Source organism: Dipodomys spectabilis, unplaced genomic scaffold (assembly GCF_019054845.1).
Source record: "Dipodomys spectabilis isolate Male_0828 unplaced genomic scaffold, ASM1905484v1 ptg000360l, whole genome shotgun sequence".
Taxonomy (NCBI): Eukaryota; Metazoa; Chordata; class Mammalia; order Rodentia; family Heteromyidae; genus Dipodomys; species Dipodomys spectabilis.
The window spans coordinates 3,615,824-3,627,936 of NW_024871037.1; the positions used below are offsets into that span (position 1 = coordinate 3,615,824).

The 12,113-nt window shown below is 51.9% G+C and overlaps 1 protein-coding gene across 2 annotated transcripts in view; it reads right to left on the reverse strand.

Annotated features, from left to right (window-relative positions):
- Poc1a (POC1 centriolar protein A) overlaps positions 1 to 12,113 on the reverse strand; it is a 47,458-nt gene that overhangs the window by 22,507 nt on the left and 12,838 nt on the right. For both annotated transcript variants that reach the window (XM_042665993.1, XM_042665995.1), the window contains 3 exons: positions 11,693 to 11,826; positions 4,936 to 5,004; positions 2,154 to 2,252 (listed from right to left, as the gene is read on the reverse strand). In XM_042665993.1, coding sequence (XP_042521927.1) covers positions 2,154 to 2,252; positions 4,936 to 5,004; positions 11,693 to 11,826 — 302 coding nt within the window. The remainder of the gene's footprint in view (positions 1 to 2,153; positions 2,253 to 4,935; positions 5,005 to 11,692; positions 11,827 to 12,113) is intronic.

Consider the following 12,113-nt stretch of genomic DNA (forward strand, 5'->3'; position numbering starts at 1 on the left):
GTACTTTGGGGTTTTTTTGTTTTGGCCTGAAATCCGGGCTTGTGCACTGTCCCTCAGCTCTTCAGCTCAAGACTGGCGCTCTACCACTTGAGCCACAGCGCCACTTCTGGCCTTTTCTGCTTATGTGGTGCTGAGGAATGGAACCCAGGGCCTCATGCAGGTGAGGCAAGCGCTCTACCATTGAGCCGCCTTCCCAGGCCCGAGAGAGAGAGAGAAGGAGAGAGAAGGAGAGAGAGAGAGAGAGAGAGAGAGAGAGAGAGAGAGAGAGAGAGAGAGAGAGAGAGAGAGAGAGAGAGGGTACTTTACAGGGGGGCACATGGCAGGGTTCAAACCTACTTCCCGGACTCCAGAGCCCATATCTGGTCCCCCATTTAAGCCCTCCACAGAGATGCTCAGTTGGCAGAGTTGTGACGCTGGCTCTGATCTGGGTCTAAAGGGGACAACTGGCTGCTTCACGGCCAGCTGAGCTGTTCACACACCCACGTCTTAAAGCCCATCCTGCTCACCCCACTACCCCATGACTTCATCCCGACTTTCTGGACCCCAAAGCTTCTGAGACACAAGGATGCCCCAAACCCCATCTCGGAACCAGTACTGAAAGAACAAGAGGCAAGTCATGAAAGGTTATTTCCCTAGAAACTGTAAGGAAAAGAACGTGGAATTTACCCCACCTGGTGTTTACTAAGCACTGCCAAGAGGCAGACACTAGTGCATGCTGCCACCTGCAGTGGGTACTTTGTTCAGCCCTGTTCAGGGGGGCCAGCACAGGTGCTCCCCACCCCCCACCCCCAGAAACTGGAGCTGCGTCTTATCCATTCATTACGATACAGGAGGAGCGGAGGAGGAGCACAGGAAGGAGGCTCTGCCGTGCCTGGCTCCACTCAAGTGTCCCCACAGACTAGGAAGTGTGGGGGAGAGGGCGGGGACGCTGGAAGAGCCTAACCTTACGGTTGGAAAGGCTTTTGTAGGTGGACGATGAACTGGCAGCAAGATCACCGCGCAGGCCCGTCATTTCAACAGACACAGAAGCCGAGGGCTAATTAGCAAGTGCCAAGGATGAATAAACCCTCCCAGCTATGGCTGTCAACTAGAAGGCCCAAGCTTGGACACGGCTCTAAGACCCATCTGGATCTATTCCTAGAGGCAGCCCAGGGCATGGAGGAAGGGCAGGCTGAGGAGGCTTCCTTGCTCTATTCTGGGCCACAGCCTTGACTTGCTGGTGGATTTGGGCGGGTCACTTCCTGTTGTTCAGGCCAGTTTCCGCCTGTGGGGGAGGCCAGGCTGCCTGTAAGGTCCAATAGGGGAGAGTCGCAGACCACAGCCGGAGACCACATACACTTGACACTCTCAGGGCTCTGCAATCGCCCCTTAACATTCATTTCAGCTACAGACGAACGTGACTTTACGTAAGGAGGCCGTATCCATGAGCAACTTTCTTAGATATTTGTCAAAATATATTCGCCGTTTGAATTCAAGAACACTGAATGTCCTTCTAGCAAGAGAGGGTAACTAAAAATGGCTTGCGGCTGAGGAACTTCCTCTCCATGGTTTTAAAAGGGAGAAGTAAAAGCAAAGGGGGGTGGGGGGGAGCCCTTTCTCATTTGCCCTGACAGTGACTAGGCCCTGAACCCTCTAGGAACCCCCTGCTCAGGTCCTGTGGCTTGGCACTGTTTTCCTCAGGTCTAAATGTTGTAACAGTTTGTGCCACAGAAATACCGCCCCTACCCAAATGGGGGACAGGGGAGTTCCCACTAGGTCCCTGTCACCCTTTTTTTTTGTTTTTTTTGTCTCTCGTGGGGTCTGAACTCAGGGCCTGGGCGCTGTCCCTCAGTTCTTCAGCTCAAGGCGAGTGCTCTACCACTTGAGCCACAGCGCCACTTCTGGCTTCTTCTGCTTATGTGGTACTGAGGAATCGAACCCAGGGCCTCATGCATGCGAGGCGGGCACTCTACCACTGAGCCACCTTCCCAACAGGCCCCCCCCCCACCCCCCCACCAGCCATTTATGTCTCCCTTGTTCGTTCTAGATCCAAATCAAGCACAAGGACCCAAATAGTATTTGGTACGTGATTAGATCTTACCAGTAACCAATCCAAACCTCCGGTACCCACCCAATCACAGAGCCCAAGGTAACATATCAGCCAAACCACTTACCAGATTCCTGGCCGAATCGGCCAGTGCAGCTGGCGGCCTCTGCCCTTTTATGATTTCTCCATAATCAACAACATCAAAGTTACTCTTCCAAACCATTACCTGCCAAGGTACAGAGAAGAAGGGGAGAAAAATAGCCTTTTAAAAAGTGGTACAAAACTGGCGGAGCATCAGTGGCTCACACCTATAATCCTCAGCTACTCAGGAAGCTGAGATCTGAGAATCATGACTCAAAGTTTGTTGAGCGGGTAAGTTCACGAGACTCTTATGCTCAATGAGCTAAAAGCCTAGAAGCAGAGCTGTGGCTCAAATGGTAGAGCACTAGCCTTGAGCAAAAAAAGCTAGCCATGAGCTGAAGGGCTGAGGGACAGCGCCCAGGCCCAGAGTTCAGGCCCCACAACTGACAAAAAAATAAAAAATAAAAATAATAATGGGTTTAGCCTGGGAATGTGGCTCAGTGGTAGAGTGCTTGCCTAGCATGCACGAAGCCCTAGCTTTGATTCTTCAGTGCCACATAAACAGATAAAAGCTGGAAGTGGTGCTGTGGCTCAAGTGGTAGAGTGCTAGCCTTGAGCAAAAAGAAGCTCAGGGACAGTGCCCAGGTCCTGAGTTCAAGCCCCAGGACTGGCAAAAATAAATGAGTTTAATTATGACATTTTCATATAAGTGTACAATGTACTTTGGGTGTATTTCACAAACACACCACCTGATCACATTCCCCTCTCTTGCCTGTTCCCCCTGCCCCAACAAAAAGAGTCCGTCTTGCCGGGTATCAGTAGCTCATGCCTGTAATCCTAGCTACTCATGAGCCTGAGATCTGAGGATCATGGTTTGAAGCCAGCCAAGGCAGGAAAGTCTGTGAGACTCATCTCCAATAAACTACTCAGAGAAAGTGGGGAGTGGTGCTGTGGCTCAAGTGTTAGAGAGCTAGCCTTGAGTACAAAGAGGCTCTTGGACAGCGCAAAGGCCCTGAGATCAAGCCCCAGGACAGCGGGGTGGGGTGAGGGGGAAGGATTCCCCTTTATGTTCACGTTTCTTGTTTTTGCTGTTTGTTAAAGATTCCAATGACTTATTTCATTGGCTGAGGCCCTGGCTGCACCACCAGGATGGCATGCCCCTGTCAACACCTCTAGCCTCAGTACTTCCTTATCCAGCTCTGTCTGGGGTGGCACAGATAGCGGTTATTTGCACCAAGTCAGTACATGGTCCCTGTCAACGGGGGAGGTGGTGGACACCAGACCAGATGGGTTGGGTTAAGGTCCTGGCTCCGCCCCTCACTGTGAGGCCCTGGCCAAGGAACTCGGCCCCATTGCCACAGAGCCCTCTTTTGTGAAAAAAGGATCCCAAGTCCTACTTCACAAGGGGCTGGGAGGGTCCCAGGACCCAGCGTGGCAGAGACCTGGTATCCTAAGGCTAGTTAGTATGCTGAGCCATAAACACCCCACTCTTGAGTAGCTTAGGACAGTAGCTGGAGTCTCTTCCCCAAGAGCTGCTGGGAGCCGCCCTGCTGGGGAGCAAGAGCACCCCCTGCTGGAGGCTTGAGGCCATGGCCAGCGGGGGAACTTGCAGGACCCCTTTCAGGACGGCTGCCTTAGGCCATCAACAGGAGTTGTGGAGTGTGGCCAAGCAATCGTGGGAGGCCACAGCAACCCAGAAACCTACTACTCCACGTGCCCTGGCCACCATCCCTGAGACTGCACAGCTGAGCGCCCTCCCCGACCCCCCAGCAACCAGAAGCACTGTTCGGTGCCAAGCACCCCAGAAAAAACAGCCACCCAGGGGGGCTCTCATTTGTCACTTTACAAAAGAGCACATTGGCATACACGTACACTGTGCAGAACAAAGGCTGAATAAATTCCTAGCCACAGAGTGGCTGGCATGCATGTGAAGGAGCAATGCCCAAAGTCACTCCAGAAAGCTCTGGAAGCAAACTAACATAGGCAGCCAGGAGGGCAGGGGCATAGCTCAAGGGGCAAAGCACCTGCCTAGCAAGTGCAAGGCCCCAAGTTCAAATCCCAGTACCATAACAAATAAATAAACAAGCTGGGCACCAGTGGCTCACGCCTGTCATCCTAGCTACTCAAGAGGCTGAGATCTGAGGATTGTGGTCTGAAGCCAGCTTGGGCAGGAACCTCCCTGAGACTCTTCAATGAGCCACCAGAAAACCGGAAGTGGCGCTGTGGCTCAAGTGGTAGAGCGCTCGCCTTGAGCTGAAGAGCTGAGGGACAGTGTCCAGGCCCAGAGTTCAAGCCCCATGGCCAACAACAACAACAAAAAAGAAAATGCTGGCCTTCTGACCAGTTCCCCAGAGGGCTGGGGAGCAATGGAGCTGCAGGCAGGTGCTGATCCTAGCAGTGCCACCTGCTAGGACCCAATTTCCTCACTTGCAGAGTGAGGAGATGAGCCTTTGTACCATAAGGCGGTCAGGAGCATTAAGTGAGGACATACTGACTGTATTACCAAGCCTGAGGGCATAGCCAAAACCTTGTTTATAATCAGGAAAAAAAAAATTAACAAAGAAGTAAAAAAAAAAAAAATTCAGCTTTTTTTTTGTGGTTACCACAGCCCAGCCTCCTTCCCATCTATTGCTGGTTTCAACAGGAAAGGCTCCGAAACACTGCTACCTGGCTGCAGGAGACCTGCTCTGGGTAGCAAAGATACTCCTACCCCGAACTCCAACAGAGTCACAGAAAGCCAGTACCGCCAGCCCCACCCCCAGGCAACCTCTAGTCTTCTATTGGGTCCTCGGCAGCATCAGCTCAGATTCCTTGAGGTTTTTTCTTACCTGTTCATCAGAGCCTCCAGAAGCAAAATACTCCCCTGTTCTTGAAAAGGCAACCGTGGTGGCAGGTCCCTAGCAGAAGATACAAAAGTGAACGGGTAGGTTAGTCTACTGCCGAATGGCTCATTCAGAAAGGGGCAGCAGGAGCTGAGGCGCCGGTGGCTCACACCTGTCATCCTAGGAACTCAGGAGGCGGAGATCTGAGGATCGAGGTTCAAAGCCAGTCTGGGCAGGAAAAGTCCATGAGACTCTTTTTTTTTTTTTTTTTTTGGTCCGTATTTTTTTTTTTTTTAATTGTGAAAATACTATACAGAGGAGTTACAATTACATGGGCAAGATAATGAGTACATTTCTTATCAAGCATTGTAGCCTCCTCCTTTGTTTCCCCTTCCCATCCTACCCTCCCTCCGCCCCCCTCCATGAGACTCTTATCTCCAATAAACCACCAGAAAACCAGAAGTGGTGCTATGGCTCAAGTGGTAGAGCGCTCTCAACAGCTCAGTGACTGGCATCTAGACCAAATTCAGGCCCCACAACTGACAAACAAGAACTAGAATGTTGCTGGGCACTGGTGGCTCATGTCTGTCATCATACTCAGGAGGCTGAGATCTGAGGATAGTGGTTCAAAGCCAGCCTGGGCAGGAAAGTCCAATCATCTCTCCAATTAAGCACAGAGAAAAAGCTGGAAGTGGAGGTTTGGCTCAAGTGGCAGAGCACTACGCTAGAGCAAAAGAGCTTGGGGACAGTACTTAGGTTCATAGTTCAAGCCCCAGGACCGGCCCACACAATGTGGAATGTCAGAGATGCATACCAACTTTGCCAAGAACGTAGCCCTGAGAGCAGAACTCACCCTTTGACTCAGGACCAACACTTCCCTACTGCTGGCAGACCTCAGAAGCCAATGGTTCATGGGACAAGGTACAATATGGGGTAGAGCTAGCAGGAAGGTGCTGGGCAGTGGACCAATGTGACAGAGTCCTGTGACATACATGCCATTTTCCTTGTAATCAGGCCTTGGGGGAGGGTAAAATGTGCCTATCTGAGCCGGGCGCCAATGGCTCACAACTGTCATCCTAGCTTCTCAGAAGGCTGAGATCTGAGGATCACGGTTCAAAGCCAGCCTAGGCAGCAAAGTCCATGAGACTCTTATCTCCAATGAACCACCAGAGAACCAGAAGTGGAGCTGTGGCTCAAGTGGTAGAGCTCTCGCCATGAGATGAAGAGTTCAGGGACAGCGCCCAAGCTCCACAACCTACCCTTCTGCAGGGGCTCAGGACAGCATGACCATCTGAAGAGGAATGCTAGGGCCAGTAAGCATGTCCCAACTGGGAAGGGAAAGCCATTTCTTCCCCAGAGGAAATGAAACCCATTCCAGAAAAATGCCCCAAGCAAGAATCTGGCCACCCCTCCACGCCTGTACCCCTCTTTTTCTCCCCGTCAAAATTTTATTATAAGCAGTAGCCGGCATTCCCCAGGACAGATCAGGAGAGCTCTTTCTTAGATGAGGGACGGCACCACTACTGTCACAAAGAGCAGGATAGGGAGAGGCAAGGGTTCAGAAGCCCCCAAGACGGGTTCCAGCAAGAGAGCCGGACCTGGAGACAAGGGGAGCCCTGGGAAGCTCCTGTACAGAATGCCAGAAAGGACCCGGTCTTGGCTTGAGCCAGAAAAGGGACGTGGAGGCCAGGGAACAAAGGCAGCTTCTGCCCGCTCTGGAGCAGGGCAGGCGGAGAGGCATCGCCTGGGCTCAGCTTACGCACAGACAGGAAGGCACATGCTCGCTCATGCTTCTGGAATCCAGCTATGCTCAGAACAGGATGACAAAGAAGACACAGCCAACACCACTTCGCCTGCAACTAATCCACTTCATCGGAGGCCAATTCGTGCGGTTAGTCTTCATGAATCGGGGAACAGAGCCGTGGGCCTATGCCTGCCTGCCTGCCAGCTGCCGCCCTTCGACGTAGGGGGAGCCCCAGGCTTGGGCACGCCCCATCCTAGCAGCCCCAGGAATCTTAAGCTGCCATTAACTAGGATAAAGTGGATCCACTTTTACTGGTGGAGAACAATGCCGACTAAACATCAGTGAGAGTTAGATACCAGGTGCGGGACACCATGCGCCACGTGACTCCCTTTGCGTAACACTAACACTTGGGCCAGGGCGTGGGGCAGACACCCTTGCAGGTAGACAAGAAGCAAAGGGTGCCACAGGCCGGACAGATGGAGGAGGTGGAATCTCAGGTAACTTTTACTCGATTCCTGGAAATCTGTGTCATGCTCAGACCTTAAGTTTTTTTGTTGTTGTTGTTTTCTGGTGGTCCTGGGACTTGAACTCAAGGTCTTTGAGCTTTATCTGCTCAAGGCTAGTGCTCTACCACTTAAGCCACAGTTCCACTTTTGGCTTTTTTTTTTGAGTAGTTTATTGGAGTTTATTGAGACTCTTCTCATGGATTTGCCTGTCCTGACTGGCTTTGAACCATGATCCTAAGATCTCAGCCTCCTGAGACACTGATGCCCAGCTATCCTTTAGCTTTTTAAATGAGTATATGGCATTACACTAAGACAAAAGCAAAACAAGCCAGGAGCTGGTGACTCATGCCTGTAATCCTAGCTACTCAGGAGGCTGAGATCTGAGGATCGCGGTTCAAATCCAGCCCAGGCAGGAAAGTCCAAAAGACTCTTATCTCCAATTAGCCGCCAAAAAACCAGAAGTGGCGCTGTGGCTCAAGTGATAGAGCCCTTGCCTTAAGCTGAATGAGAGTGCCCAGACCCAGAGTTCAAGTCCTATGACTGACAAAGGAAAGGGGGGGGGGAGAGAGGGAGGAAGGAAGGAAAGGAAGGAAAGAAGGAAGGAAGGAAGGAGAAGGAAGGAAGGAAGAAAGGAAGGAAGGAAGGAAGGAAGGAGAGAGAGAAGGAAGGAAGGAAGGAAGGAAGGAGAGAGAGAAGGAAGGAAGGAAGGAAGGAAGGAAGGAAGGAAGGAGGGAAGGAGGGAAGGAAGGAAGGAAAGAAGGAAGACAGGCAGGCAGGCAGGCAAACAACAAAATGATTTTGACCTTGAGGAAAAATAGAAGAGGAACAAAGAGAAGGGAAGAAAACCAGTACATAAGAGTTTCAAAAAAGATGGCCCTTTGCCTGTCTGTCTTTATGGAGTAAACTAAGGCATCAAACAAAAGTGTTCTGCGTAGACCCCACCCCAGCAGCCCAGAGCACTCAGAGGGCAGCAGTAAAGAGCAATCTCATCGGCTCGGATCACCAGTGTCCTTGTTACCCTCTGTTTGTACAAGTACTTGCTATGATGTTTGCCCAAGGATGAAATCACCGCATGACAAATTTCTTAGAGCATGTCAGCTTTGCTAAGCACTGCATGACTCTGCGGATTGGACTCTCCAATGGTGACGCCTTTGAAGACCCAGATAAGTGAGGCCCTTGTCCACCTGCTCTTCTCTCCGATGCTCCTGCCCACCAGACGGCAGGCACATGGGCTTCGCAAAGGTCTTCTCTTTCTCCGGGCTCTTTATGTAGTGTCCGCCTCAAGTGAGCTCTTAAGTTGGTGATTTTTTGTTGTTGTTGTTGTTCTTTAAGTACCTTCATTTAAGGCTATAAATCATCTCTGATTATGACTTCAGACCCAAGAAGTTTCTACGATGCAATGGTAATACATCAGGTCTCCGCTCCGGGCAAGGATGTTGCTGAATGCCTAACCTCTGACAACAGTGACCACAACAGCCACCCTGGCACAAGCCCAGCGAGGTGACCTCACCCGCCAACTCCTAACAGCTGGATGCCAGCAGCTCACACCTGTAATCCTAGCTACTTAAAGCTGAGACCTGGAGGATCATGATCCAAAGCCAGACTGGCCAGACAAACTCTTGAGACTTTTGTCTCCAATTAACTATCAAAATGCCATATGGGTGGGGACGGGAGGGAAAAACTGGGAAAAGAGCGAGGGAAGGGGAGACATGGTTCAAAGAGAATTGTAAGCTGGGTGCCGGTGGCTCACGCCTGTCATCCTAGCTACTCAGGAGGCTGAGATCTGAGGATCGCGGTTCAAAGCCAGCCCAGGCAGGAAAGTCCCTGAGACTCTCATCTCCAAAAAACCACCAGAAAACCGGAAGTGGCGCTGTGGCTCAAGTGGTAGAGCGCTTGCCTTGAGCTGAAGAGCTGAGGGACAGCGCCCAGGCCCAGAGTTCAGGCCCCATGATCGACAAAAAAAAAAAGCTTTATGTTGATTTACACACACACCCTGCCAACAAACAGGATGTCACACATATGCCCCTGAGTCAGAGATAAAAGCTTAGTGACTATCAGACCCGTGGGAACTGTGCTCAGGCTTCTTCCTCTTCAAGCCCTAGCGGAGGCTCCTGCAGTTAATTGGAGCCTAGCAGGGCCATCGCAATCCCGTGAACACAGAATGGCAGTGCGGGCTGCCCCGGGACAGCGCCTGGGCTGCCCCAGCAGCCTAGGACACTTGCTCCTAGCTCTTGACTCTGTGTGAGTGGCAGGAGACAGGGGGAAAAAAATGAGTTCTTCTCTCTCTTCTCATCCCTTACCCTTTTCCAAGAAGAGCTCAACCATGTAGACTAACTCTCACTCTGCTGGACATCAGAATAACCCTCCAAAATGAAATGATAGAAATAAGAACTCAGGGGAGAGGAGGACAATGGAGGAGAGACTCATACCTATAATCCCAGCTACTATCAGGAGGCAGAGATCTGAGGATCACTGGTTCAAAGTCAGGTTGGGGCAGGAAAGTCCATGAGACTCTTTATCTCCAATTAACTGCTCCCCACCCCCACCCCACCCCCCAAAAAGGCCAGAAGTAGAGCTGTGATTCAAGTGATAGAGCACTAGCCTTGAGCACAAAAGCTCATGGATAAGCCGGGCACTGGTCCTCATGCCTATCATCCTAGCTACTCAGGAGGCTGAGATCTGAGGATCATGGTTCCAAGCCAGCCTGGGCAGTAAAGTCCATGAAACTCTTATCTCCAAAGAACCACTCAGAAAACTGGAAGTGGTGCTGTGGTTCAAGGGGTAGAGTGCACACCTTGAGCTGAAGAGCTGAGGGACAGCGCCCAGGCTCAGAGTTCAAACCCCACAACCGACGCCCCCCCCCCCCCGAAAAAAAAAAAAAAAGCTCAGGGATAGTGCCCAGGCCCTGAATTCAAGCCTCAGGACTGGCACAAGAAAAAAAAAAAATGGCAGAGCCTACCCACAGTCACCCAACACACCAAGAACCACATTTCCCAGCCTCCTGACTCATGGCACCCTGCCCGCAGCTCTGCTGACCTCTTCATGGAGTTTCCTACTGCCTAGGCCTTGAGCCTCAGGCATAGGGTTGGATGATTCCAAGGAGCCATTTCCTGTTCTCCATACCTCCCAAACCCTTAGCTGCCCCTCAGTCTAGTCCTCACATGCCCCGGTTTAACAAGGAGAGGCTCCTGGTTCCCATTTCATTCCTTTGTCACTGCTTTGTCTTTACGCGCTGAGTAATGCACCAGAACACGAGGAATGATATTTTACAACCCACAGGGAAGGGTCCTGGGGCTAAGAGGGGCATCAGCTGTTTAAAGGGCCCTCATAAATGAAAAGAAAAGAAAAAAACAAACACATACACAAAAGGACCCTCACAAAGGGAGGGAAAGTCCTGGGTGATCGCTCGACATGCACCTGCTAGCAGATTTCTCAGAAGCGCTTTTGTTCTGTTCAGGGGAGGAAGAAGAGGTAGCAGCATTCACAAGACCTGAACTGCCCTCCTGGTTCTAAGTCCAAAATTGGCTATGCGTCAATCTAACTCATCCGTCTGAAGGACTAACAGAAGTAGCCCTCAGGTGGCCGCCACAGTCACCCCAGCCCAGCGTGGCTACACTTTGCAGCTGGATGTGCTGGGCCAGAGAGAACACCCTTGAGATGCTCCAGATTCCAAGGAAGCAGAAGAAAAGGTCCCACCCCCACCCGACAGGCCTGGCCAACCAGCTCTCGGTTCCCTAACTCAGAAGGCCACAGGATCCCAAACCATACATAGCTCACAGAGGCTGCTGGCTCAGGACACACAAATACTCCCAGGGCCGCCCTCAGCTCTTGGCGGCCTGACCTGCTCTTCGTGAGGTCTGTCTCCAGGTCACAGGTGGAGGAAGAGACAAACTGAAATCTCTGGGTTCCACTCCCCCTGCCCTACTTGAGTGTGGTGATTCTATCCCAATGGGACACGGGCCTGATGACCCTGGGAATAACCAGTAGACCAAAGGATGCCTGGGCCTCTGGAGGAAGGATTAATTCCATGAGAGAAAATTTGCTAACCATGCTCAGACCCCTCCCAACTTGACTTCCTTATTCCTCTCAGCCAGATCAGCCAAGGTCACCAGCCAAGGTCATGGGAAGACCTCCATCTTCCCCCTTGGAGGTCACATCTCTGCACCTCCCTCTAATGCCCAGGCTGTAGAGGGCAATGGCAGGTAAAAGGGAAAACCCTAGCTGGGCACCGGTGGTTCACGCCTGTCATCGTAGCTATTCAGGAGGCTGAGATGTGAGGATCATGGTTCGAAGCCAGCCTGGGCAGGAAAGTCTGTGAGATGTTTATTTCCAACTACATACTAAAAGGCTGGACATGGTACTGTGGCTGGTACTAGGGGCTGGTGCTCAGGCCCTGAGTTCAAGCCCTAGGACTACAAACAAACAAAAACCCATCAGTTGGAGCTCAGCGATCACACTGGCATGGAGGCCGGGCCTGGCTCTGTGCCACTCAGCACGGGGCAGTGCGGCTCACCTGATGCCCGTGGAGCGTGTAGAGAAGCCGGCCCTCCATCAGGTCCAGGATCTTCAGGGTTGAGTCATTGGAGGCTGTGATCAGGTAGTTTCCCGATGGGTGGAAAGAGAGGGAATTCACGGCTGCGCTGTGCACTGGAAGGGTGGACAATCGGGTCAGGTGCTGGCTGAGGCCCCTCGGATGATGGCAGATCAGGGTTGCTCAGAAGAGTTGTGGGGAGCCCCGGGTGGATCTCCCAGCAGAGCAGCACCACCAAGGGTTAGGACAAGACTGGTCAGCAGAAGGCAGGCAGAGGGAGACGAGGGGATGAGGCCACAGATGTGCAAGCCAGGGGAAATCGGGGGATTTCTTTACCCTCTCCCACCATGCTGAGCAGTCAAGCTGGAAAGGCAATTACCCCAACATTGCCGAGATGTGTCAT